The sequence below is a fragment of the Lampris incognitus genome, chromosome 6 (assembly GCF_029633865.1).
Source record: "Lampris incognitus isolate fLamInc1 chromosome 6, fLamInc1.hap2, whole genome shotgun sequence".
Lineage (NCBI taxonomy): Eukaryota > Metazoa > Chordata > Actinopteri > Lampriformes > Lampridae > Lampris > Lampris incognitus.
The window spans coordinates 10,762,089-10,788,551 of record NC_079216.1 but is presented as its reverse complement, the minus strand read 5'-3'; the positions used below and the strand labels follow the sequence as shown (position 1 = coordinate 10,788,551).

Sequence of the window (26,463 nt, the reverse complement as noted above, 5' to 3'; positions counted from 1 at the left end):
TCTGTGCCGCGACCACCAGTGGTCCTGACTCATAGAGGCTTTAATGAGGAGCTCCGAGTCAGGTGGAACTTCTGGGGTTGGGGGTGGTGGTGGGGGGGTAGAAAAGAGGGGGGGCGATCCCCTTTCCCCCCCCCCCTCTTCACGTTGTTATAACTTGTAATCTGTGCAGGTTGATGAAAAGGCCATCCCACGTGACCTGAGGACCGGAAACAGTATCTGTGTCCGGCGCTTCATTTCCCGGCTTACCTGCTCTGCCGTCTCACCTGGTGTGCGCACGCACACACACACACATATATATATATATATATATATATATATATATATATACAGACCGCCCCGCGCCGAGAAGAAGAGGCGGAGCCTGACTCGCGCAGCCCCGTCCGCTGTCCGTCACTCACACACACACATACACACACATGCGAACACACGCACGCACACACGCACATCCACACCGCAGGTTCGTTATTGCGAGGAGCGCCGAGAGGAGAGCCCGATGAAGAGTGACAGAAGACTTGGCTCGAGACGGCTTTGATTTTTTTTATTTTTTTTATTATTTTTTTTGGGGGGGGGGGGGCTTTTTGATTTTTCCCTCGTTGAGAGAAAAACGCGAATCATCCGCAGAGTAAATCCTGCGCATCGCGTCCGACCGGACCGACAGCGGCCGAGCCAGAAAGTCGACTCCCGGTCCAGGAGCGCAAAGGAACATGATCTGAGCCAGAAACCCTGCAAACCGACCCATTCACAGGTGGGTGTAGTTTACTCTCTCTCTCTCTTGTCTCTTGTCTTTTTTTTTTTGGTTCACGAAGAAGTTGTCTAGTGTGTTTAGTGCGTTCAACAGTTACGCCAAACGTCTCGTTTCTTCTGGAAATAGCTGGCCGGAATCTTAATTATAGACTTGGTAGAAAAAAAAGAAAAAGCCGAACTCCGTTCAGATGGCTCGCGAGCGAGCGGTTATTCCCCCGCGCCTCTGAGAGAGCGCGCGCGTGTGTGCGAGAGCATCCAGCGGCGCTGCTCGTGTTTTCTCATACCAGCTGCCGTGAGTCACTTTCCTCTCGGATTCAAAAGGTTTTTCTCTCTGTTCCTCTAACGGGGCTGAGCGCGGATCGGGTCGGCTTGCAGGTGCGCCCCAGTATAAGCCGAGCCCGCTCTCGGCCTTCTCTTACTCACGACTTTTAACGACAAAACAACTTAGTCATTTCGGCCTTTTTTGTGTTTCGCACCTGTTATTACCGTTATTAGTCATGTGCTGAGCCACGCACGTTGCACCAATCATCTTATTAATAACTGACGAGTCGTGCATCTTTCTTTCTTTTTTTGCAGCGCACCAATCTCTCCCCCCACCCCCCCTCCCCGAATTCGTGTTTTGATTCCGAGACGTTACGCGCCGGTCAAGTCGATTAAAGCGTCGGAGGGAAAACGGACGGATTTACCAGTGCATTTGCTGTGCACTGCATACACAGCCTCTATGACGCGTTATGGCGTTTTTTGTTTTGTTTTGTTTTGCATCTGCGCCTTATAACGTGTGCACTGGACCAGATGGGGATGTTGGAAATCCATATTGCGAATTTAGAAAATAACCTGGCAAAAAGCCATCTCTCTCTCCCTCTCCCCCTCTCTGTCTCCCCCCCCCCCCTAAAAGCATCTCCAGCGAATTGCCATTTAGGTGCTGGGGCTATTTATCATTTTGCGAGACTGCCCCCCCCCCTCTCCCTTTTGTTTTTAATTGAGTTTCTGTGCCGCTCCCTTGGGACTGCGCTCCGTCTAAACTTGGCGCTTACTGGGTGACTCAGCCGGGCGACCACAGAGGTGAAGCATCCTCCGGGGGTCCCTCTGGTCCAGACTCAGCAGAGTCACAGCAGCACCAGAAACGCTGAGCGGATTGATATTAAAGCGTGCTGTAAGCCTTAACGCTGCCAGACACATCAGCAGTAATAGTGGTGGAGTCACCGCTTTGATGCTGCGCGGTGCTGAGTGCAAACCAAGAACCCCCTTTTTTTCCCCCGTCTTTACTCCACCACCCCCCCACCACCCTCAACGATTCCCGTTAAGCCAGCGGCTGATCTACTCAGATCACGAATGCCTTTTTTATGTTCTGGCCACACACAAAAAAAAGGTTCAATGAAGCTGTTCTTGTCTTGTTTCAGGAACAGGATGAATCTCCACGTGTTGGACCCCGCTTCTGTTGTCGTCCTGCTCTGGGCCCTGTGCGCCACGGTGAGGAGCCACTGTGATAAATCATCTGAGAGCGGCAAGCTTAACCTCTCGGTCACCTACAACCTCCCCACGTTCACCGCTGACTTCCCCGTCCAGAACATGGTGACGCTGAACGGAGTTGTATACGTGGGGGCCGTCAACCGGATCTACGCTCTCTCCCCGGACCTCGAGAAGCTGTCCGAGTTCCACACGGGGCCGCTGTTCGGGAACCAGACCTGCGGCCGGAAGCAGGACAGCGCGGGACACGCCGCCAGGGTCGATAACCGCAACGTAGCCCTGCTGGTGGAGACCATCTACGACAAGGGACTGTTCAGCTGTGGCTCGGCGGATCACGGCGTTTGCCGCCGCCATGTCCTGGATGACGGCACCGGCCTGAAAACGGTGGACAACGACGTCTACTGCTTTTCAGACTACAAGGACCGGGGAGAACACAGCGATCCGAACCGTGTGATCAGCCCCGCCGGTTCCCAGGTGCTCAATGTGGAGAGCAACGTCATCCATTTCTTTGTCGGGAACTCCGAGATCCCAGGTCTGGGGAACATATCCCGGGCGACCCCCACGCCCCACACCATCTCTGTGCGAAAGATGAAGACGAGCCAGAACGGTTTCACCTTCTTCTCCGACCGCTCGTACATCGACTTGATTCCATCGCTGCGTGGAAGCTACTACCTGCGCTACGTCCACTCGTTCCACAGCGGACCCTTCACCTACTTTCTCACCGTGCAGCGGGTGAGCCGGGACTCCCAGGCCTACCACACCCGCATAGTCCGCATGTGTTCCTCAGACCTGGAGATCCGACGCTACGTGGAGATGCCTCTCGAATGCATCAGCACTCCCAAGAGGCGCAAACGCTCCACGGAGGCCTTGATGGTGTTCAACGTGCTGCAGGCAGCGCACGTCGCCAAAGTGGGCAGCGACCGCGAGCTGCAGAAGCAGCTGACGGTGGACGAGGACGACGATGTGCTCTTCGCCGCCTTCGCCAGGAGCAAGCCGAATTCCCCGGAGCCCACCGCCAACTCGGCCATCTGCGTCATCTCTCTGAAACACATCAACAACCTCTTCAAGAAGTACATGCAGATGTGCAACACGAGGGACCCCTATCACTTCACCGGGTCCGATGAGAAGGCTTGCTACAATGTGGTAAGATCCGGGAACCGGATGGGAGGGCTGCTACAAAAAAGGGACACTGTTGTAGAATTCCTCCTCCTCCTTCTTTTCTTTTTTTTTTTTTATTCATTAGGAAAACACACATCTGCCGCACAGTTGCTTCATCCCCTAAGGGGAATTGTTCGGGTTTCAGTGTGTCCACTCACTTCAAATTCAACATTCGAGGGAGAATAAAGTGGACCGGCTGCGGTTCTGATGTACGATGGGAGCAGGATAGAGGCGTAGCAGGGGTTTCTCCAGTGTCCCATCACTGTGCTACAGGTTTACGCTAGTGAAAATAGAAACGTTAAGGTCCATGAGGGACCCGAGAAGGTGGAACCAGTTCACCTGGATGCAACGTTGTATCCAGGTGATGCAACATTTTATCCAGGTGATGCAACGTTGTATCCAGGTGATGCAACGTTGTATCCAGGTGAACTGGTTTTCAAAATGTTCTCACCTGGATTATTGAGCGTGCATCAAGACGCTCCATGAGGGAGGACAACCGGACCTTAGCACGGTGTGCACAAGACTGCAGGAGACTTCTGTGTCCAAAAAAAAATAAACTCTGCACATTTTGAAATTCATTTCAAGTGGCTTAAGTTGGTTTTAGGGTCTTTTCTTTCCACACATAGGGGGCGATGCCAACTAGTAATAACAACTATAAATGGTAAACACAGAAAGGTGAGTCGGTTCGTCTGACACCACCTTTATTGAGAGAGAAACGTTTCATCACTCATCCGCCCTTATAAACCATACCAGTGGCCTAACAACCGAAACCAGCGATCGGTTGTGTCCGGATGAACCGATTCAACTTCCTGTGACTCCCTTACCTGGATTATTGAGCATGCATAAATATATAAATGATAAAAAAATAGTTTTAAGAAGGGGTTATATTATAGGGATTAAGGTGGTATATTGATTTATCATGTCAATTCGACATTATTCCAAAATGTATCGCTTGTGTGTCATAAAGACGAGGCATAAGTGCATAGTATTTTAGATCAGGGTTGGTTATATTCTGCAGATAAACTGGCTTGTTGGTTGGAGAAACCCTCTTTTGACTACACCAACACAGATTTGTGTCCCTCGGAGACACCATGTGTTCGTCTTTGTGAAGGTTTATTTGAGCAAAGCGCTGAACTCTCTTCATACTCGTTCCCTGGCTGCTCACGTACCCTTCCAGTTAAAATGCAAATGTGTATGCGTGCACTAGAGGGGACAGGCTACCCATAACATACAATATAGCAAAATACAATATAATGTAAAATAAGTAATATCATAATGATGGAGATGCTCCAGCAGACGTCTTTATGACGCTATTGGTGCCAGTTTAATTAAGAAGACTTCCCTTGATCACCTTTCCCTCCATTCACCCCCTGTCGACCATTGTCCGTTAAGAAATCACTGTTCATATGACCTTTAAATTAGCCAGTGGTGTTTGTTCCTCTGTTGAATTGAGTCGATCAAATAAGCCCACACGGGCGTCCCGGCGGCGTAGCGACCTATTCTGTTGCCAACCAACATGGGGATCGCCGGTTCAAATCCCCGTGTTACCTCCGGCTTGGTCGGGCTTCCCTACACACACAATTGGCCATGTCTGCAGGTGGGAAGCCGGATGTGGGTGTGTCCTGGTCACTGCACTAGCGCCTCCTCTGGTCGGTCGGGGCGTCTGTTCGGGGGGGGGGGTAGTGTGCTACGTCCCCCTGTTGAAACTCCTCTCTGTCAGGTGAAAAGAAGCGGCTGGCGACTCCACATGTATCGGAGGAGGCATGTGGTAGTCTGCAGCCCTCCCCGGATTGGCAGAAGGGGTGGAGCAGCGACTGGGACGGGGTAATTGGGAAGAAAAAGGGAGGAGGGGGTAGATCCACAAAACAAAAAGAGCGCTCACTACTGTCATTTCAGTTGCACACACATTTTTGCAGCCACCCAGAGTTGATACGCTCTCCCTGTGGGTGGGTGTTGTATGCCTAAACTGATGACTCTTTCACCCTATAACTTGAAGTTTTGTGATGGGGCGAGGGCCAAAGCTTGGGCTAGCCACCATTTTTTTTGTTTGTTTTGGCAAGTAATTATCTCCGATCAATCAGGTTGTGTCTCTCCCGACCGGAGTAGGCCCAGGTGTCTATGCCTCCCACCCTCAGGGGGTTGTTTTCCTCCTTATTTCGTAACTGCGAGTCACTTATCAGTCCGGAGGTCGCCGCTCGTCCCCCGATCCATCAGCATTGACTGAATCCGATGGTTAAAATCACCTGATCGATTGCGACATGAATTTAAGTGCCGACCATGCTGCCAGAGGACCTGTCGATACCGGTGCCGGCTTCGCCCCCTGCCTGACTTCATCGTTACCTAACCAACCCATGAGAGTCGGTCGGCGCTGTGTGTTGTTGCTTTATGGAGCCGGGCACCTTGGTCAGCTCTGACTGAATGTGGACACCCATGGGACTTTAAAGGAGAAGAGATTCGTTCAAGAACAAGGTGTGTGCCCGCTGAAAACGGTGACACCTGACCTTACAGAGTTGCCACGGGCTTGTTGGCAACTTAAGGCAAAACAGAGGCACTCGTCTACAGAATAATCGACCAAAACGTGAACATATTTGTGGTTGAAACACCGACTAATGAACACCAGAGGAGATTTGCCCTCTAGAGTGGATATGAAATCTCCTGGACCGGAGCCGCCCATGTGTTTCAAAGGCATTTCAGCACCATTGGAGAGTGTGCCATAGAGGGGTGGAATAGGGAGCGAGAGACACACACACACACACACAGAAAGAGGAGGGAAAACCCATGACAAAGGTCATAACCTCTCTTCAGACTGACTTAAGTTCTGAGCACACAGTGGGCAGTGTCGGCCTCTGACCCATCAGGATGCTGCAGTTTAACAGTTATCTGCATTAGATACACATGGGAAGGTGTGGAATGCCGTGTGTGCGTGTGTGTCTGTGTGTGTGTGTGTGTGTGTTTTGGTGTTGGCGTTGGTGTTGGTGGGGTGGGTCAGAGAAATGCATATCTGAGTCTCAGCGAGCCGTGATGAATGGCTGTGGGATAACAGGACATTGGCAGCTGAGCGGAAGATGGTTTCTATGACCCGCTGTGCTTGGTGAGGCCTCCTTTCCCCGTCTCTGCCCTTCCCTGTCCATCTCCACCTGTCGCCACCTGTGGGAAAGGGGAAGTAGCGTCAGTCCCACTGAAGTGCGCCCCCCCCCCCCCACATCTTTAATGACGATGCGAAGTCAAGTCAGTTTTATGGAGTGCAAAATTCGCTATCCATATCAAAAAGTGCAAGACTCCACCTAAACGAGCCTTAGAAGCTCTCCAAACGATGACACATGGCGCCTGCAGAGTCATGGGGGGGGGGTCAGACATATGTGAAGTAATCAGAAGAATATCAAAGTTTATTTTTTATTAGGATGGTTCGCCCCCCAGGTAGGAAGGAAACCCCTTTGTTGGAGTCGTTCCCTTAGCTACCATAAGTAAACACCTGATCCCTTTCAGTACTGCAAATACACACACACACACACACACACACACACTCTCGTGCGTGCAACAAGTTTCTGGATTTTTAGGCCTCGTCGGAGACAACTGACACAAAAAGCTGGGCTTGCTGAAAATATCGTCACGGGGAGATGCATCTCTGAATACCGAGACTCTGGTAAACGATCAGCGTGTCAAGTCTTTTACTTCTCCTGCCAGAAGGGGCTTTTGCCGTGATGCGACCCTAAAGCTGTTTTGAATTTTCCATCTATTACCGACATTCATGGAGGCTTACTTGTATCCTCCTGACCTGAGCTGTCAGTGCAGCCACAACCTATAGTGTCCTGCTTTCAGCTGCCGTCTCTGGCAAGACAGTTTTCTCGCTGCCTTTTGCAATGGTCCTCCTTCCCCCCCCCCCCCCCCCCCCGGCAACTCCGATATTGAAACCAGTATTTTTCTATTATGGCTGCCATCATCTCGCTGCCTCGTCTGCTGTAGTTTCCTCATGCCGTTTGCGTTGTTGATCATCGCTCTGTTGTGCTGTGGCTGTGTCGCCTGTTAGTGTTTTGCCACACTGCCCCTGTATCTTCTTCCAGAAGTCCTCGTCTACCCATCGGGCTGTCACTGTAAACAAAAGAACTTGTCCCTCGGTGACCTGGCCGGTGGAATAAAAGTTAAGTAAATAGAATACAAACAGTCATCCACCCAGAAAGAAAAAAAGGCCACTGAATGACTGAACACCTGATGCCTTATCCTTCTACTGAGTCTGGAGTTGAGGGATCTAACCTTAGGCTGCCTAATGGATTTATGGCGTCTATTCAGCAGCATGTGGCAGGTAGGCTCTTCCTTATCATGGATTACAAGAGAGAGATAGGAAGCGCCATAAAGTCATAGACGTTGTAACCGCTCGAACGAGACATGTGCGATTACGTTTTTGTTATTTTCCCTACCAAACATGATATTTCTGGTGGGAAAACTCCCGGTAGAAGTTTGGGATGAGGTCTAAAGCCCTTGCATTAGAGCAACGTTGAAGTTTTAAGTAGAGGTTGTCAGTTTAGACGTGTCTCTTAGCTCCAGTTTGGGCCGAGAGGTATGATAAATGATGTAATGATGACTGGCCCTCTTTTTTTGTCTGCTCCTGTGACGGACCAAATCTGTTTTCCTTTTGCTTCCACAGCCCTATTTTTGTCTTGAGGGCACGGAGCTCCTTAAGGAGCTCAAAATTCTGAAAATGGCCCTTTCTGTCTAGACTGTAGCTTATTGAAACTCTCCTGGTTACTGCACCACAGTGTAGTCTTGATGTGATTCTGCCTTCATGGGGACTTTCTGCAGTCTGTGGGTTTACCTGTACTAGAATGATTTGTAAAGCTTCTGATGTCATTTGTTATATTTCTTCTTCTTTCCCCTCTTCTTTTATTTCTACTTGGATTTTTCTCAAGTGCAATGAAACCTGCAGCATATCTGTAAAGACTGCCATACAGCCGCTCTGAACGCTAAGTATGATGATATACCCATCATATATACTACATCGATCACCCAAGACATTAAAACCACTTGACTAGTATTGTGTAGATCCCCTTGTGCCGCCAAAACAGCTCTGAGCCATTGAGGCATGGATTCCACAAGACCTCTGAAGGTGTCCTCTGGTATCTGGCACCAAGATGTTAGCAGCAGATCCTTTAAGTCCTGGTGGTGGGGTGGTGGGGCCTCCTTACATCTTGCGGAATTTGGAGGCCAAGGCAACTCCTTGAACTCAAACTATTCCTGAACAATTTTTGCAGTTTGGTAGGGCGCGTTATCCTGCTGAAGGAGGCCACTGCCATCAGGGAATATCATTGCCATGAAGGGTGTATACCTGGTCTGCAATAATGTGTAGCTAGGCAGTATGTGTCAAAGTAACGTCCACATTAGCGCTGTCACAATATTAGATTGTCACTACACGATTATCATGGCCAAAAGAATTCATGACAATGATATCTATAGAAAATTTGGGAAAAAAAATAATGCTATCAGTCAAATTAATCTTTGACTTTGCATATTGTACATTTTGTCTCTCTTTTTTTGGCAAATGAATTACACTCAAAATACGAGGGTAGGGAGGTGGAGAGAGAGTCTGTAACCATAACTGTACAAAAGCGTATAAAAAGAACAGTTACACTTAATGGATAGTGAGATGGCAACCAGATGAACTGATAAACAAAACATCCACAAGGCCTAACATCTGCCATCAATACAATGTCAACTGAAACCAACCCACTTGCAGGGAGCAGGGGACAGAGAATTTGTGTGTGAGACCACAGGCTGACAACTAACCACTCTCATATACCGGGATTTAATGTCTACTGACCATCAGTTTTTCCTCTTTCCATGGTCCAGTTTTGACACTCACCGGCCCGTTGTAGGTGCTTTCGGTGGCGGGCAGGGCGTCATCATGGGCACTCTGACCGGTCTGCAGCTGCACAGCCTCATACACAGCAAGCTGTGATGCACTGTGTGTTCTGACACCTGTCTATCATAGCCAGCATTCACTTTTTCAGCAATGTGAGCTACAGTAGCTCTTCTGTAGGGTGTAAGAAGATAATCAGTGTTATTCACTTCACCTGTCAGTGGTTTTAATGTTTTGGCTGATCGGTGTACGTCGCTACGATAGACACATCTTCAACTCTTGGGATGATAATGGCCTACCAAATAATTTACCAAGACCATGTTGAAATATGTCATCCAGTCTATTCTTCGGTGATTCTCTGAACGTGTACGTTTCCTCTTTGAATCGAGTGAAATGTAACTGAGGTAAAAATCACCGGCAAAGGTAAACGATCTTTCCCCCTCTGCCCCCCCCCCTCCCTCCATGGAAGTGTACACAAACAGAAAAAGGCTTTTTAAACTATTGATCCGGTCCATGAAATGCGCAATATTGGTTTAAAAAAGGCGTGTAAAGCCATTTCGTGGGTGTAATGTAGCATAAAGAGGAATTACATGGGTTTGCAACGTCCCCATCTCGTCCAACTCCCATTCTCATACGTCTAGTGAGGGAGGGGCAACAACTGGGACTAAAAATAAAGAACAGCCACGTTTGAGGTCAAAGTTATCATCGAGTTACCATTGATCCTCGAAAACCCACCAAATGCTGATTGCTTTAAAATTGAATCTTGGGCCTGATTGATCATAGTGTGTGTAACATAATTCCCCAGCGAGGGTCCATTTTGACGGACAGTTATTTTAATTATCCCCCATGTTTTAATGAACAAGTTTTAAACGCTAGCTCGAAAAAATGCCAAACGGGTGGCCACAGCAGCACATTGATTGATTATATTGGGCTTTCAAAGGCTTTTCAGTAATGTCCAATTATAAAGCAGAATAAGGGTCTATATGTGACTTCCCAGCAGGAAATGGGTTTTACTAAAACAAAAATGTCATTAATAGATTGGATTATGTTTTATTTACATACTATATGTGACAATTTTACATGAACAAGCTGATTAAAGGAAGCCTGCAGATAAATGGTTATTGGAGCATCCCATCTAGGCTATAAAGACATTTAACACTGTCAATAATGGGATGCACGGTGTGCCTATGCAGGTCTATATTTAATTAACTGATCATAATCTATTATCAGTAAGGATAGCTACATTTTGCAGAAGATTACACACGGTTAGTAGGTGGCCTAACAGTGAAAGAGACTGTCCTGTGAGTGAAAGCTAACAGCTGAGATTCCCGCAGGAGCCGATATAAGTTCATAAACAGCCCTGTATACTGCCCAAGTACCCCTGAGCAAAATCCTAAACGCCGGATGGTGACTGTGGAAGTGAGTGTAGCAACCACAACCATGGGCGGCACGGTGGCGCCGTCGCCTCACAGCAAGAAGATCCCGGGTTCGAATCCTGGGGTCGTCCTCTGTGTGGAGTTTGCATGTTCTCCCCGTGTCTGCGGTGGGGTTTCTCCGGGCGCTCCGGTTTCCCCCGCCATCAAAAAAGACATGCATGTTAGGGTTGATACTCCTGTCTGTGCCCCTGACCGAGGCATGGCACGATGAACTGGAGTTGGCCCCCGGGTGCTGCACGGCGGCTGCACACTGCTCCCCGCTACACAGCTAGGGTGGGTTAAATGCAGAGTGTAATTTCCCTACGGGGATCGCTAAAGTATATCAAAATCAGTAAAGCAACATAGCAGTTCAAAGTTTAACACTGTGTCAATATGAGGCCCTACATTCAGGGTGCTGCACGGCGGCTGCACACTGCTCCTAGCTACACAGGTAGGGTGGGTTAAATGCAGAGTGTAATTTCCCTACGGGGATCGTTAAAGTATATCAAAATCAGTAAAGCAACATAGCAGTTCAAAGTTTAACACTGTGTCAATATGAGGCCCTACATTCATATTTTAGGTGTTGATATGATGCAGCAGGAGAGTTTACAAGTGACCGGTAGTGTGCAGAGCCAAGGGTTCGGCCGGGCCCACAGCCCTCTGTCCAAAGATGGAACAAACAAGTGGTGCTGCTTATTCAGTGGGTTCCTGTGTGGATGCCAGGCTTTATCTCCCACATGCCCGAGCCCGCCTGTACCATCACTAATCTGGTATTAGTACACCCTAATTCCCTCACAACGAGAACCGGGGTTACGGCGTGGTAGCTCTTCACTGTGGCCAAGTATGTTCGTCCTTCTTTGTCATCCCATTTGACCAGCGACTCTGAAAGTTGTTTTTTTCTTCTCTTCTGTCGGAAATCATATTTGGCCGTCGGAAGGAGTGGGAAAAGCGGGGGGGTGGGGGGTGGGGGGGTAGGATTTCAAAATCACCTCACCGCTGATGGAAAAAGGGAATACATGCACTGTTGCTATTGATGTTTGGGTAGTCCTTACGGTGGATGTCACACACACACTGCACCTCACGTGCCCCAGCCTGCCCATGCCATCACCCAGCACAGTCCTGCCCCTGTCACGGGGCTGCAGGTGGGCAAATATCCAGCCACACTGGAATCAACTGAAGAATGAAAATACTCAAGATGTGCTTGCCCTGTCCTGCCCCGTCTTTCCTCATTTACACAAGTCATACGCCCTGGTTTCAAGAAGGGGTGTGTTTGTGTGTGTGTGTGTGTGTGTGTACATGTGTGTGTTTGCAGAGTGTGCATGCATATGGAAGAGGGCAAAAGTGAGATTAGATCTGTCGGGTTTCGATAACCCGGATCTGCCTCGCGAAATACGCACGCAGAAACATAAAGATGAACAATCACAAACGCGTAGGCAGGGTAACGCATTCTCACACACTCTCTGTTAGACTGCATGACGGCGTGCGTTTGGCGAAGCGTGGCAGCCGCGTACCGCCTCGGCACATTCGGCCCGCCGGCCCTCCACCGCCGGGCTAGCGTGTTACCTGCCACGCCCAGGTGGGGCTCCTCTGTGTGCAAGGAGGTCGTAAGCAGCCCATCGGCTACAGCAGGCTGAGCACCTGGCTTGCAACTGCACACCCCCCCCCCTTCACCTTACCTGCACATCATAAACGAGCTGCAACCAGCAACGTTAATGGACGTCCTAGTTTTGTGGAAACAGTTAGTTCTCCGATGCGACCTTACCCTAAATTATAGCTCAACCTCGGTGAGTCACGCGTTCGTTTGCAATTGAAACTGGTGATTAATTCCCCCCCCCCCGTTACCTCTTTGACTGACATTTGGCTTACAGAGAAACGACGAGATAAACATCAACTCAGAAACCGTCACAAACGACTCTCTGAATAATCGTTGACTTCACTGTAATATTAACTATTCGTCTCGGGGGGTTTTTTTGCCCCGTTCCTGTCTGAGGGCATTTCCTGGTTGAAATTTGCACGTTTGAAGATTTTACGAAGCGGGGGGCTGTTTATTTTTGCACTCAAAACGGAGTTAATCATTAGTGAAGGAGTTCAGTTTTTTTTTTTTCTTTTAGGAAAGGCGGCGTGTCGTTAAGAAGGCCCTTCTCCGTGGGCACTGTGTGCACATCTTATCTGCGCTGCCTGTATAAAGAAAGAGCAGTAAACCTGCAAAGCGTCTCCATTCGCAAGCTGTCTCCGCATAGCCACGGCTAGCAAGCGTCGGCCGCGTGCTGGTAAATGAAGGATGCGGCTGGTCAATTTCTGCACTGTGCAAAAAACCTTGTGTCAAACATCCAAAGGAATTTAATCAAGCGCAACTGGACTTGAATCAAGTCTAGTTGCGCTTGATTCAAGTCCAGTTGCGTTTGATTCAAGTGCAGTTGCACTTGATTCAAGTCCATTTGCGTTTGATTCAAGTCCAGTTGCACTTGATTCAAGTCCAGTTGCACTTGATTCAAGTCCAGTTGCGCTTGATTCACATCCAGTTGCGCTTGATTCACGTCCAGTTGCACTTGATTCAAGTCCAGTTTGCACTTGATTCAAGTCCAGTTGCGCTTGATTCAAGTCCAGTTGCGCTTGATTCAAGTCCAGTTGCGCTTGATTCAACTCCTTTGGATGACTGACCTGGATGAATGAGAACATTCACAGACCTTGTGTCAAACAGTCCCCTGGCGGTTCCTCTTTATTCTGAAAAATATAGCCGTCTGCTGAAAACGGCGCTTTTTCTCCCCCCCCCCCCCCCGAATCGTTCATCCCCTGGAAACGTTTCTTTCCCCTGACCCGCCAGTAACACCGACCGCACCGACGCTCGTCGCAGCCGAGGCGTGTCGAATTTCCCGTCGACCTCGCTGTCAAGAGACGATTTCTCTTCACGTAGTAGCGGCGCCTGATCACAGAGCTCATCTCTGATGGGATTTCTCCTTTTTTATTATTGCTGTGGAGGCCTTAACTGGTTACACCCCAGGCCGCTCACAATACACTTGCTCAGAGTCCAACGCAGAGGAGCTGTGCTCTGATTAGCTTATGAGTCAGGGGCCCCAGAGCCATTTCCTAATCGGGAGCACGCCATCTCCTCCTACTCTCCCGTTTCGCCGCATGGTGATATCCTGATTTCGGCTGAAATGAGTTATGCGGACGCTTATCTGTCAGCCCCCACGCTCCGAATGAAGGAACAGAAGCAATCTCCTTTACTCCGACCGGGCTCCTGATCAGAGCGCACACACACATACACACATACACCCCACCCCTCAGCCCCACTCACACTCTCATTTCCTTGGCTCTATATCCTTTGCACTTTGTCATCCAAGTCTGGGCCAGGACCTTTCAAAGGGTCATAATCACAAAGTGCGCTGGAGCAGCAAATGGCCCCAGCAGGCCCGTCTGTGGAGTCTACGGCCACAGGAGCAAGCCAAGGCTCAGCGTACATTAGCAAGCGCAGATAGTCCGCTTTGTAAATAGTCTGCGCTCCAACAGGGAACGCTTAAGCTGCTGTAGCTGCCACTTTTCCGTGTTTTCATGTATCTATTCTATCATGGCAGGTTGTGCAAAACAGACAGCGAAACTTTTTCATCACTGAGGTTTTTTGTTTTCTTTTCCTGTGTATTAGAGACTATCGTTAAGGTCTCTGCATGCTTCGAACAAACCAGTGTGTACGACTCATCGTCCAACCGCATTGGGCAGCAATGTCATTCAAACTTTTTTCCAGAATTGCAAAACTCGAACACCCTCGGCGAGATTTTCCTCGAAGCTGTTCACGGTGAACGGTGAGCGCCACACAACTGATCGATGTAGAGGTTTGAGGCCGACCATGTCCATGCTTCCCGTTGAGGTGTCTTTCAGCAGCACGCTGAGGACCCATATTAAATCTACCCCCCCCCCGAGCTTTACACCTTACCTGTACCGGAATTAATATCCAAACTGGGGTAAACTCGTAGCCTAGCATGGAGCTAATGTCTGTATTACACCATTCTGATGGCAGTATCTGTGTTTTAACTGCCGTCCCCTTCGTGTGCAACCCTGCCTCAGTGTCTGCTTTTAATCCAAACAGCGAAACACAACGCAGCATTTTCTTTTTCAGAAAAGTGCTCCAAATGAAGTTCAGGTTGTGTGTAAGGAAGCGTGGTGGCAGTGTGGCTGCATGGCGGCCCAGTGATTAGCGCTGTCGCCTCACAGCAAGAAGGTCCTGGGTTCGAACCCCAGGCTGTCCCAGGTCCTTTCTGTATGGAGTTTGCATGTTCTCCCCCGTGTCTGCGGTGGGTTTCCTCCGGGTGCTCCGGTTTCCTCCCACCATCAAAAAGACATGCATGTTAGTGTTGATACTCCTGTCTGTGCCCCTGAGCAAGGCAATGGAAAGACGAACTGGAGTTGGTCCCCAGGCGCTGCAGCTGCCTACTGCTCCTACACAATAGCACGGGTTAAATGCAGAAGACAAATGCCAGTGAAAGAATACAATTCCTTTGTAAGAATACAATGTCGAATAGAGTAGCTTCCATTTCAGGATGCCGAGGACTAAACTGAGGGATAAATGGTTAAAACGTGAAGTAAAGAAGTGGTCGTTAATGTGTAGCCCTAGGTCGAGCATTTCAACAGGCCTTCTGCATGTGTTAACAGCCTTTCCAAGTAGACACTACAGAGCCCAGTTGGAAGTGGACACCATGTCAGTCCAGGGCAGGGTCTGGCCTCAGAAGAGGGCTGGACCCCCCACTTCACTGGTCTGGTGGAGTCGGGGGTAATCCCCACACACAATGAAAGCAAAGGCTTTCTCCTGAATGTGTACTCAAGTAATGGAGGCGAGTAAAGAGGAACGGAGGTAAGCCCCTTCCACGACTCTCAAAACAAAAACAAAAGCATCGCATGGCTTTTACCGCCCTGCCGCGCTCCTAAACAATGCACCGCAAACAGGGAGAGGCAGGGGGGCTATCTAGTCCATCCCTGGGACACCGCGGAGACGGTCTCTGCAGGCTTTGATCTCACCCGGACCCGCGATCCCATCTTGAATCATATTGCAGAAAAAAGGCAGGCTCGTGCCTGACAGGGAGACTTGTTTTTCTACAACTTGACGGTGTAGTTTATGGTCAGTACCCTCATTTGGCCGGTGCCAAGATCGCCTTGCAAGGTTTACAGATAAAGAGAAAGAGAACAGCTTAACACCGCTTCCCAAACACTCATACGGGCAGCTTAAGTTTTATATAAAAATGGAGACCGTGTTCGACTTGTTTACCCACCTGAGCAAATTGCCTTCTCGTTTGGGGAAAAATGCAAACTGGCTGTAGTTCCAGTCTGCCCGCTAGACAACGTCGATGTGTCTGTGAATGTCCTCATTCATCCAGGTCACGGTGATCCAGAGGAGTTGAATCAAGTGCAACTGGACTTGGTATGGATCCGTGAAGACGTTTCGCCTCTCGTCCAAGAGGCTTCCTCAGTTCAGTTGTGAGGAAGCCTCTTGGATGAGAGGCGAAACGTCTTCACGGATATATACCAAGTCCAGTTGCACTTGATTCAACTCCTTTGGATAACGTCGTTGTGGATTTACATCACCCATCTTTCACCCTGTCTGCCGTGGGACAGTGCTGAAAGTGAACACTGAAGCAAACCTCGATCGTGGATTTGATGTAGAGAGTTTCTGTATTCTCGTGGGTATTAAAAGTGCTGCCTCCAGGTGCTGGTGCTCGGTCAGAACACAAGCAGATGTACCAAAGTATGTACCACCCCTGATGATGGTGGGGGGGGGGGGTTGTGAAGGAGATACCAGCTTCAAAAAGTGTTTAAGAGTGCAGAAATCATAGCACAGTAGTGTAACTTAGCTCCGCTGCTCAGTTGTCTGCAGACTGAGGGAATGATTTTAACAGGGATCTTCATCAGCCATTTTGACAGTCCCTGACGAAGGAGATTTTTTTTGGGCTGATTTTTGCCTTTAGTTGGATTTTGCATGCAGCACCTGTAAGGGTTTTTTTTTGGACGTGCGTCCCCTACACCCTGTTTGTCCTTGATGAGTTTAGCTAGCTTCTTTTATTATGACTATGTTTGTACTGATAGTCATGCAGCATTCAACTTCCACATCGGATGAAACCCTTGAAAACGGCCACTTTAGGGTGTGCAGGTGGCGTGGTGGTTTGGATATGTGTCCTGGTCGTTGCACTAGCGCCTCCTCTGGTCTGTCGGGGCATCTGTTTGGGGGGCGGGGAACTAGGGGGGAATAGCGTGATCCTCCCACGTGCTGCGTCCCCCCTGGTGAAACTCCTCACTGTCAGGTGAAAAGAAGCGGCTGGCGACTCCACATGTATGGGAGGAGGCATGTGGTAGTCTGCAGCCCTCCCCGGATCGGCAGAGGGGGTGGAGCAGCGACCGGGACGATTCGGAAGAGTCGGGTAATTGAAAAGGTGCAATTGGGGGGGAAAATCCCCCCAAAAAAACAGCCACTTTATTCAAGTTGTCACTAAATGTGTCTGTGTATTTCATGGTTTTAATAGTCATTTTTAAAATTGTATACTGTGAAATCTATACTCCAAAAATACCCGATGAGGTTTGGACTGCTTCTGCGTTTCCATGAGCTTGAAGGTTGTTTGTGTTTTTCCTTTTCGGGCCACGCCTGTTTTCCCTGCAAACCTGTAGCGTAATTACATTGGCTTTCCTCCGATGCGTGGTAAGGAGGACAGATATAGAAGGAATGCAGGTAAGCAATAAAAGCACATTCATTTTCTGTGAGGAACGGCTGTGCGCCGCCACGCCCCAGGTAGCCGGGGCAGTGTGCCTCCCCACACGCTCCTTACCCTACTCCCCGAATTATCTTTCTTTCATTTCCCCCCCCGTGCCTGGCTTCGATCTGCGCTCCGATACGAGCCTCGGCGTAGCACCGCCCGGGATCTCATCTCATCTCATCTGGGGCCGAGCTGAAATGAGGAGGCTCACATATTCGGGCCTTACGGTGACCCTCCGCTGATAAGCCGCTCCTGTGACTCCTCGCCGAGACCTGGGCCAGAGCGCTTGTTTACAACCCCGGGTTATCTGGCTCCTCCTCGGTGGCAGCTGTTGGGCTGCAGCTCCCCTCAAACTCCTATCTGTCTCCTCCTTCATCACATGTGTGAGCGACCCCCCCCCTCCCCTTCGGTCTGTCTCCTCGCAACGAATCACCTCTCGAATCCCCAAGAAATGAGAACCAGAGAGACAGATGCACTTAAAGTTATTAACACAATGTGCTCCGAACGTTGGTAAGGTGGCCCCGAGGAGCTGTTTTCACACACAGTGAAGTCCTCACGACGAGGGCTCTGCCAAGCGTCTACGCTGGCGGGTGGAACAAATTACTCCAGACCGCTACTATGGAGTGGGGGAAAACTCTGGAAAAAGACTGCAGGCTGAACAACTTCGTCGGTTTTAGGTCTTTTTAAAACTTCACGGTCTCCTGAAACTGCGACTCTTCCAGGGTCAAATTTAACTCCGGCCTCCCCGCAGAAAGCTGCAATTAGTTGGGACGTTTTCAGTGGAGCTCTTCAGCGAGGTCCACGGTCGAACAGCCGTCCTTTTGAAGCCACCCCGTACCGACTGTGGCGGTCCAGAGTAGCGGCTAATGCCAGCGCTAATAAAGCCGCGCAACCAAACGACGGATGCTAACACTCCGTAGCGAGCCCGACACTTCATTACCTCCCATTTACGCTTGAGTGTCTCCTCAATTAAACGCACATGTTGGACCAGGAGCCACCACACTAAATAGGGAGGTAGGAAGGAATATAGCTACGCTTACTTACAAAAAAAACTTGCAGAGGGGCGTCCGGGTACCGTGGCGGTCTATTCCGTTGCCTACCAACATCCCCGTGTTTCCTCCAGCTTGGTTGGGCTTCCCTACAGACACAACTGGCCGTGTTTGCGGGTGGGAAGCCAGATGTGGGTATGTGTCGTGGTCGCTGCACTAGCGCCTCCTCTGGTTGGTCAGGGCACCTGTTCGGGGGGGGGGCTGGGGGGAATAGTGTGATCCTCCCATGCACTACGTCCCCCTGGTGAAACTCCTCACTGTCAGGTGAAAAGAAGCGGCTGGCGACTCCACATGTATCGGAGGACACATGTGGTAGTCTGCAGCCTTCCCCGGATCGGCAGAGGGGGCGGAGCAGCGACCGGGACGGCTCGGAAGAGTCGGGGTAATTGGCCGGGTACAATTGGGGAGAAAGGGGTAAATAAAATGACAGTGCATGTGCAAGGCAGCGGCAGCAGATCCCGCAGCGTCGGCACGGGGCCAGAATCAGGGCTTCTCAAGGCTTAATCATCCTTATCATCAGTAAAAACACTTCGCTCTCAGGTTCAGCTCAGTGAATCTGTTAATATGAAAATGCACTGAAGCGCCGACCTTTCGAAAAATGTGTTTGATCCGCGTGGCGTGACCTTCGCTACCGTGTCAGTCCGACCAGGGTCTGGATGCACGGGGGCAGCCCTGCACCGGCCTCGCTCAGAGGATCCGTCACTGTTTAGAGAGAGAGCAAACACTCGTCTGCAACGGCGAGGAACACTTAAATGATTGCTGTTGGCCCCCCAAACACAGCCCCCCCCGGCAATGCATTATGTGCTCCTTTTGCTCGGTTCGAGTTGCATAAATCCCGACCCCGTCTCTAATGAGAAGGAAGGAAAAACGGCCGAGCGGCGGTGGCGGTGTCCAGAAACTGATAAATCACCCTTTAACTACATTCTCGAAGAAGATATTTCGGTCTCTTATATGAGCCAAGGAGACAGAGGATGTTAGCTCATCATTCACCCAGCCGGGCTTCATATAGCTAACGTGATTTAGGCTCCTCGGAAGCCCTCAGAGATGCTGCAGGCTGCACCGTTCTTCAGCGGGAGGAACCCAAGACAGCCACAAACCCCTCTGCTGTGATGACAGATCATTTTAACTGCTCAGATGAGCTACACAGTCCCTGAAGTGTGTACGCGAGAGAGGAGGCTGGAGGATATGAGCGAGTGGGGGAGGGCAGAAGGGTGTAAAGGAAAGGGAAACAAGAACCCTTTCTTTTTTAGTGGTTAGAAGGGAGGAGAATGTAAGGGAAGGAGATGGGAGGGGGGGTAAAAAGGGGTGGTTGGAGAGCGAGCAAGACTCAACACAGGGGATGTAAGAGGAAAGGGGGGGAGTGTGGGGGGGGGGGGGAGAGGGAGCCGCCTCTGTGCAACAGGTGCTTCTAGAAGGGTCCATTTTTTTTCTCTCTCTCTTCTCTGATTGGGGACTTGCAGAACTGGAAGACCTTTCGTCCTTGTTTATAAATCGTGTTCTCCGGTTTGGAAATGGCTAAATGATCAGACTGGAAGTTGTGTTACTGTAAGTAAGACGTGATTTGGACAAGATGCGGAGCTTGGTCCTAGCTGCGTACACCAGCGCCTCGCTGATGGTCATACAGTGAGAGACCTGAACAATAAACAATCCCAACATTTTACATTCAGAATTCAGCCATCAGTCTGTACCTCCATTTTAGTGAAATATAGCAGCCCAATTTCATCGCGTCAAGCTCTGCCACTGCCCAGTATCCTTTAGATAAGTCGCTTCTTTTTTTGCTTTTCCCCCCCTTATTCTCCCTAATTGTATCCGGCCAATTACTCTCCCGAGTCGTCCTGGTCGCTGCTCCACCCCCTCTGCTGATCTGGGGAGGGCTGCAGACTACCGCGTCTCCTCTGATGCATGTGGAGTCGCCAGCTGCTTCTTTTCACCTGACAGTGAGGAGTTTCGCCAGGGGGACATAGCAAATGAGAGGATCACACTATTCCCCCCCCCCAGTTCCCCCTCCCCCCCGAACAGGCACCCCAACCAACCAGAGGAGGCGCCAGTGCAGTGATCAGGACACCCCCCCCCCACATCCGGCTTCCCATCCGCAGACACGGCCAATTGTGTCTGTAGAGATGCCCGACCAAGCCGGAGGTAACACGGGGATTCGAACCGGCGAGCCCCGTGTTGGTAGGCAACGGAATGGGCCGCTACGCTACCTGGACGCCCCCACTTTTTTCAAATGAACATCCATTTATTTTAGCGCCAACTTTTCAGGCTCCTCCGCCAGGGTCCCCGTGGACCTGTTTATGCGTGAGGTCATATCCTGCCCCTGCCCATGCCATGCTTGGGGGCTCATTATAAACAAAGATCCAGACTTGCCAGGCACCCGTGAGGACACGCGTGGGTCGAGGCCAGCTGCACTAGGTGCCCCAAGTCGTAATCTCCGACTGCTGACAGCTTCTCTGATTCCCCTAACTGTCCCTAACACCCTTACTGGCTCCAACAAAGCGCACACATGCAGACAAACGCACACACGCATGCACACTTATATATGCATGCGTACTTTGTTTAGCCATATCAATGCCATATGCACACACATGCACGCACACACTCGCCCTCACACAAAGACCCATATGCCACGGTCATTATAGCGACCGGGAGTCAGGTTGCAGCCTAGCGTGCACCACGGGCCAAGGTGGAATAATGCGTGTCCACACATTACAACAACAATGCGTACTCTCTCAGACACAAGCGTAGATACACACACGCACGCACAACCATATGTGCACTTCACATGCCTCTTTGCCATTCTCTCTGCAAAACGTGCATTTCCACACACCCTGTTGACAACCCAATCGCTCGGCTGTCTTGAGCACACAGTAACACAGGCGGTCAGGAGGTCAAAGGTCTGTTATTCTAGTGAGAGGGCCGACCGAAGGGCCAGCCACGCGTGTTTGTGCATGAGTACAATGCCGCTAACTTGGTCTGAGCCTCCACAGCGCTTCGCATTTTTGTGCGCATTTTCGAGACCGTTTGTTTCCCAAGTCGTCCTTCCCAGAGCCAGGTCCCTGGTTTACAACCACCAGCACCGGTGTTTCTACCCGAGCGGTGCCCCCCGGGGGTCACAGTGAGCGTATGAAAGCGACATTAGGCCACACAGATCCCCTTTCATACCCCTCTTGACTCTGCAGAGGAGTGCCACAGGGCTTCGCAACCCTGGATCACTGCAGCGAAACCCTATCGCCCTGCCGTTGTGATGGCGGACAATGGCTGCTGGTTAAGTCCGGGGCAATAGGTGTAAAATGTCTCATGTGTCTGGCCCATGGCACCTGTTTAACTGCTGAAAAACACATCCGTGAAAAGGCCCTTGCACGAGGTTTGAACACCTGAAAACACCCCCAACTGCTCAACAACGACCGTACAAGGGATGTGTGAAGAACGTGTGAAGAAAGCGGAATCCTAACAGAGTCGGCGAATAAATCGGTTGCCGGTTCGGTTTAAGAAGCCTTCGCCGGACTTGATTTACCGCCCCGTCTTCAAGAAAACCCTCGCCTCCCTGGCGATGATGTGACGTCCTCTAAAATTGGCTGTCTTGTTTTTTTGTCGTGGAGAAGCCAAGGATAATAGTGTCGGAGCTTCAAACGTAGCCTGTCAAAACAGTCCTTCAACTGTCCAATTTCATCCCCTTGATCCACAGCCATACCTTCACAGAGGCATAGGAATGCCCCCCCCCCCCCCCCCCCGCAGACTCCCCTCCAGCCTTCCCTCCTATCGCTCTGCCCCGCTTTGACAAACATGCCGGAGTCCTGTTTGTTTGCTATGAAAATACTCAGCTCGGAGTCTGTTTTTTGAGCCGCGTGGCGTAATCTCTGTAGTATCCCGGGTCGATGACGTCTCTATCTCCTTGAGTTGTGAGAGAGGCCCGGTCTTCTGGCAGGTTCCCATGTTTTTCATATGTGCTTGGCCTTAGCTCTGCTTTCCCCAAAGTGCAGACAGAAGGAGTTATGATGGCTCATATATTTGGGTGGAATATTTCGGGTGGGGGGGGGGGGTTCCCTCAAAAGCAGACATTGCAGACGTAGCCATGTGAAAGAAAAAAAAAACGCACACGTACACACACACACAAGAAATGCACTGTGTCCAGTGTGCTCATGGAAGAAGAAGATTTTCTTTCATTCATTCATTTTCGTTCATTCTCCTAAATCCCCTTCCTTCCTCTATCTCACCATATGTGTTCAAATCTTCGTCCAATTACAAATTATATTCAGACAGGAGATCCCTTTTTCTTCATCTAGTTTGGACCGCTGCCCTGCACAGCGAACTTCTGTTCCAGAGCAAATATTTTGACGGCAGGTCACCCGGCTGTGCCACAGCACAGCTGCGCGTTTGGTGTCAGCATTACTGTGGTGTTTAAGGAGAAAACCCTTCATCGGGAAAGACGGAGGCTCAAGCCCCGCTGCCCTGTGGGAAGTGTCGTTGAGCAAGGTACCCAATCCCCAACAGCCTGCGTTTTCACCGCTATGCTCCTCCAAGCCGACTGTAGCTAGCTTGCCATATTTCCCGTTGTCGCGCCATCTCGTATGTTGGCATCGAAGCCGTGCTAGCTGGGTGCATCGCCGCGTCGAGCTTTGAACTCGCGCTCGTGTTTGTCAACTCGCCAGGTCTCCCCCTGGCTTTACTCTTTGTGCACCGCTGCTGGACTCGGCCGCAGCACCAGAAAACCCTCTCGTCTGATTTATTACACGTCTATTGTTCCTCTCATCTTCAAAGCTCCCCTTTGAGCTCTGCAGCAAAAAAAAAAAAAAATCCAACACAGCATGTTTTACACTGCCATGTATGGCCATATGAGCTGGTTATTAGTCTGGGTGGAGGGAGAGGGTGGCACGCAGGGCTCCTTATTACCAGTACATTAGACATATAGGAGGAGTGTGTCTTGGTTTGGGGTTAAAAGTAGCGACAGTTAAAGATGTGCAACATAGGACGGTAACGCTTAACAATGTATAAAATATGTGACAGTATAAAATGTACAAGATAACAGCGCAAGCAAGTAACAATTTACAAGACAACAACAAAATGAGGAGAACAGCGATGTACAAAACAACAACAGAGCAACAAAACAAATAGAAGCACAGAAGTACAGCGCAATGCAATGTGATGTGAAACTGAGTGGTTAATAACTATGGCTGTGACTGGTTAATAAAAGTCGCTTTGGTGCATAAAGGAATCAGTTCACTTCCTTGTGGGGCACGATATCTGCTAACAATGCTGCCATGTAGCTCAAACAACAAAAAAACACCGCTAACTCTACCAGAGTTAGGGGTTTTGTTCCCTGTGCAGTTCAAAGGGTAGATAGAGTGGTGCACAAATACTGCCAAGGGAGTAGAGATTACATTTCCCCTTGATGCTAAAGGCATATGCAATAATGCTATTTCAAGGCCACTAAATGGAATGAGTTAACATCGCCGGTCATTGTAGCCGTTGCGCCTGTAACGACTAAAGGTGGTCAACCATTGAAACTGAGACAACAACAGAGCACCCTGGTGCAGTCGAGCGACCAGGTCAAGGACCGCATAAAGCACATTGCCCTCTGGGTCATCAATAATTAATGAAAGGCTACCATTGTAGGCTGTGACTAAACACAAAGAAGTAGAGAGACGAGATAGCCTGGCCGAGCAGAGAGCAGGAGGAGGAGGAGGAGGAGGGTACAGAGGATCCCTGGATCCAGCTTTGGCCACAGGCTGTGGTTTCACTGTATGCTCCAGAGAGCCCAGACACAACAGAACTGTACATGCCAGTGATGGCGCAAATTTTAAGGAAGTGAGCCGGGTGACAGAAAGTGAAAGCAGTCCATAAGACTGTGCTTCAAACCTAGGAGATGCCAAGAGGAGAAATACAGAGAGAGAGAGAGAGAGAGAGAGAGAGAGAGAGAGAGAGAGAGAGAGAGAGAGAGAGAGAGAGAGAGAGAGAGAGAGAGAGTGGGATGAGAGGCAGATATCAGAGAGAAAAGAAGAGAGAGTATTCATGGTATGCACACCAGCGTGAATGTGAGGCACTCGTCTCTGTTTCCCATGAATTCCTGTCATCTGTAGACCTCCATTCTTCAGAGTGCACAAAAATTGGTTGTGTCACAAAATATGCCACAAAGTTTGGCTATTTTAGTGTTTGTAATAGCCAGAGAGTTTGCGGTTGTTATTGCAACACCTGTTTTTGTTTTTGTTTTGTTATGTTTTTAATTTCAATGCATGTTTACTAATTTGAAGAGAATTTTAAAATCTTTCTGAAACCAACATTGGTGCCAAGGCACTTTTCTGTGTCTTTAAGCTACATCACAGAAGCACCCATGGACCCCAATTAAACACTCTGGTCAACCTGTCTATAGTGAGTTGTTTTTGGAGCATTAAGGAATAGGCTGAATTTCCTTATCAGAGCCTTTGGTTCCCTCCACAGAGTTCATCAGATGACTGCGGCCTGCACGAGGGAATCCGTGAAGGGAAAGAGGGAGAGTACCGCCTGGAGGTAACCCAGGGCGTCCAAAGGCTGGAATACTGGTACAAGCAGCTGACCAACACTTTGGTTACCTCCATCACCGTGGTACCGGTCCACGGCCACCCTGTGGCCTACCTGGGCACTGCTGACGGACGCCACATACAGGTGAGAGGGGTCGACGTGCTCTTTTTCTTAGGAAGTCTACGTGGGAAAACACCTCACAAAAGGCTGTCAGGAAGTGAGGCAGGCTTATTTGCATGGAAAATTGGAGCAGTTAGCAGTAAACAGAGTCCTGATCCCTGCTGCAGCCAGTGTGGTTTTCCTTTCTCATTGTGCATGTAAATAGAGCAGGATGCTGGTGCGTGAGCAGATAAACCGCCGGCTTGGAGACACACCAGGGAGTCCCTTGCAGGTGCCTCTGCCAGGGGGAGATTGGAAAAACTGCAATCAAGCATCCAATGGGTTGAGATGGTGGCTCGGGGGTGGGGGGGGGGCTTCTTGTTTGCATAACCACTGACCTTTGACCTGTGCTCAATGAGTTTCCAAAAAACCAAAGCGATTTGCTCTGCCACCTGAGCAAACAGCGCCTGTTTAACTTATCAATGCACAAACCAAGGATTCCACCTTCCTTGCTGTTTGTTGAGACCTTTAATACCTGAAATTTCAAAGCATGTTTGAGCAGATTAAGTTGTAAATTGACATGAAGTTAGGTTGCGCAATGTTTGGGGGGGTGGGGGGGGTCATAGTTTGTCATTCACATCCATCCATTGACATACATTTCATCAATGTGTCACTCAGTGATAATTTGACAGGACAACTTAGTGTTGACAGACACACTGCCTGGCTCTTAGAAGGATTGAGCGTATGATCTTTCAATTACAGGTCTGTTAAAGTGCTAACAGCCTTACACCTAAAAAAAAAAATACGGCAATTGCATGCAAGAGGCCTGGAAAAATTCTTACAGGTACACTTTCAGGTACAAGGAATCTGCCCAGCGTACACTGGCCAAAGACAGACTAACAAATGACAAATCTCCGGGTACACTCTGACACACACACAGCACAGGGACAAAAGAACCTTATTCAGAGTATAATAAGCCCATATACAGTACAGCTTCAAGAGTTATTGGGCATTCTTCAGGCCGTATAGTATACGTATCAGTGCAGTCGTTCCATACATTATCCATCCTGCATAGCCGCATACAGCTGTGGGGAGAGAAGTGTATCCAGTGACCGGCGGTGCATTGGTCCAGCATACCGTGACCAAGCCGAGTGCTGAGCAGAATTAGATGCGTGACATAAATTCTGAATTATTGAGTGTTTTTTCATTTTTTTTATTTTTTTGAAACACAATAAGCAAACAGCACGTGGAAAAGGTCCAGGAGCGGTGGAGAAAAGGGCGACAGCTGGACGGAAGGGGGCTGAGGTGGGGAAGTGGGGGGCAGCTTGAGGCTCACAAACCCGACGGCACGTTAATGGTGAGACGGCGAGCTTCGATGACACGTTCTCTTGCACAGCATTCCCCTCTCGCCGTGTGCGCCCCCCACGCAGCTGTTGCCATCAAGCATTTTT

General features: G+C 49.8%; 1 protein-coding gene across 1 annotated transcript in view; it reads left to right on the top strand.

The window, feature by feature from the left end:
- Positions 1 to 511: 511 nt before the first annotated feature.
- met (MET proto-oncogene, receptor tyrosine kinase) overlaps positions 512 to 26,463 on the top strand; it is an 83,953-nt gene continuing 58,001 nt past the window's right edge. The window contains exons 1-3 of the mRNA XM_056281737.1: positions 512 to 745; positions 2,145 to 3,354; positions 24,854 to 25,057. Of these exons, the coding sequence (XP_056137712.1) occupies positions 2,152 to 3,354; positions 24,854 to 25,057 (1,407 nt within the window). The 5' untranslated portion in view covers positions 512 to 745; positions 2,145 to 2,151. The remainder of the gene's footprint in view (positions 746 to 2,144; positions 3,355 to 24,853; positions 25,058 to 26,463) is intronic.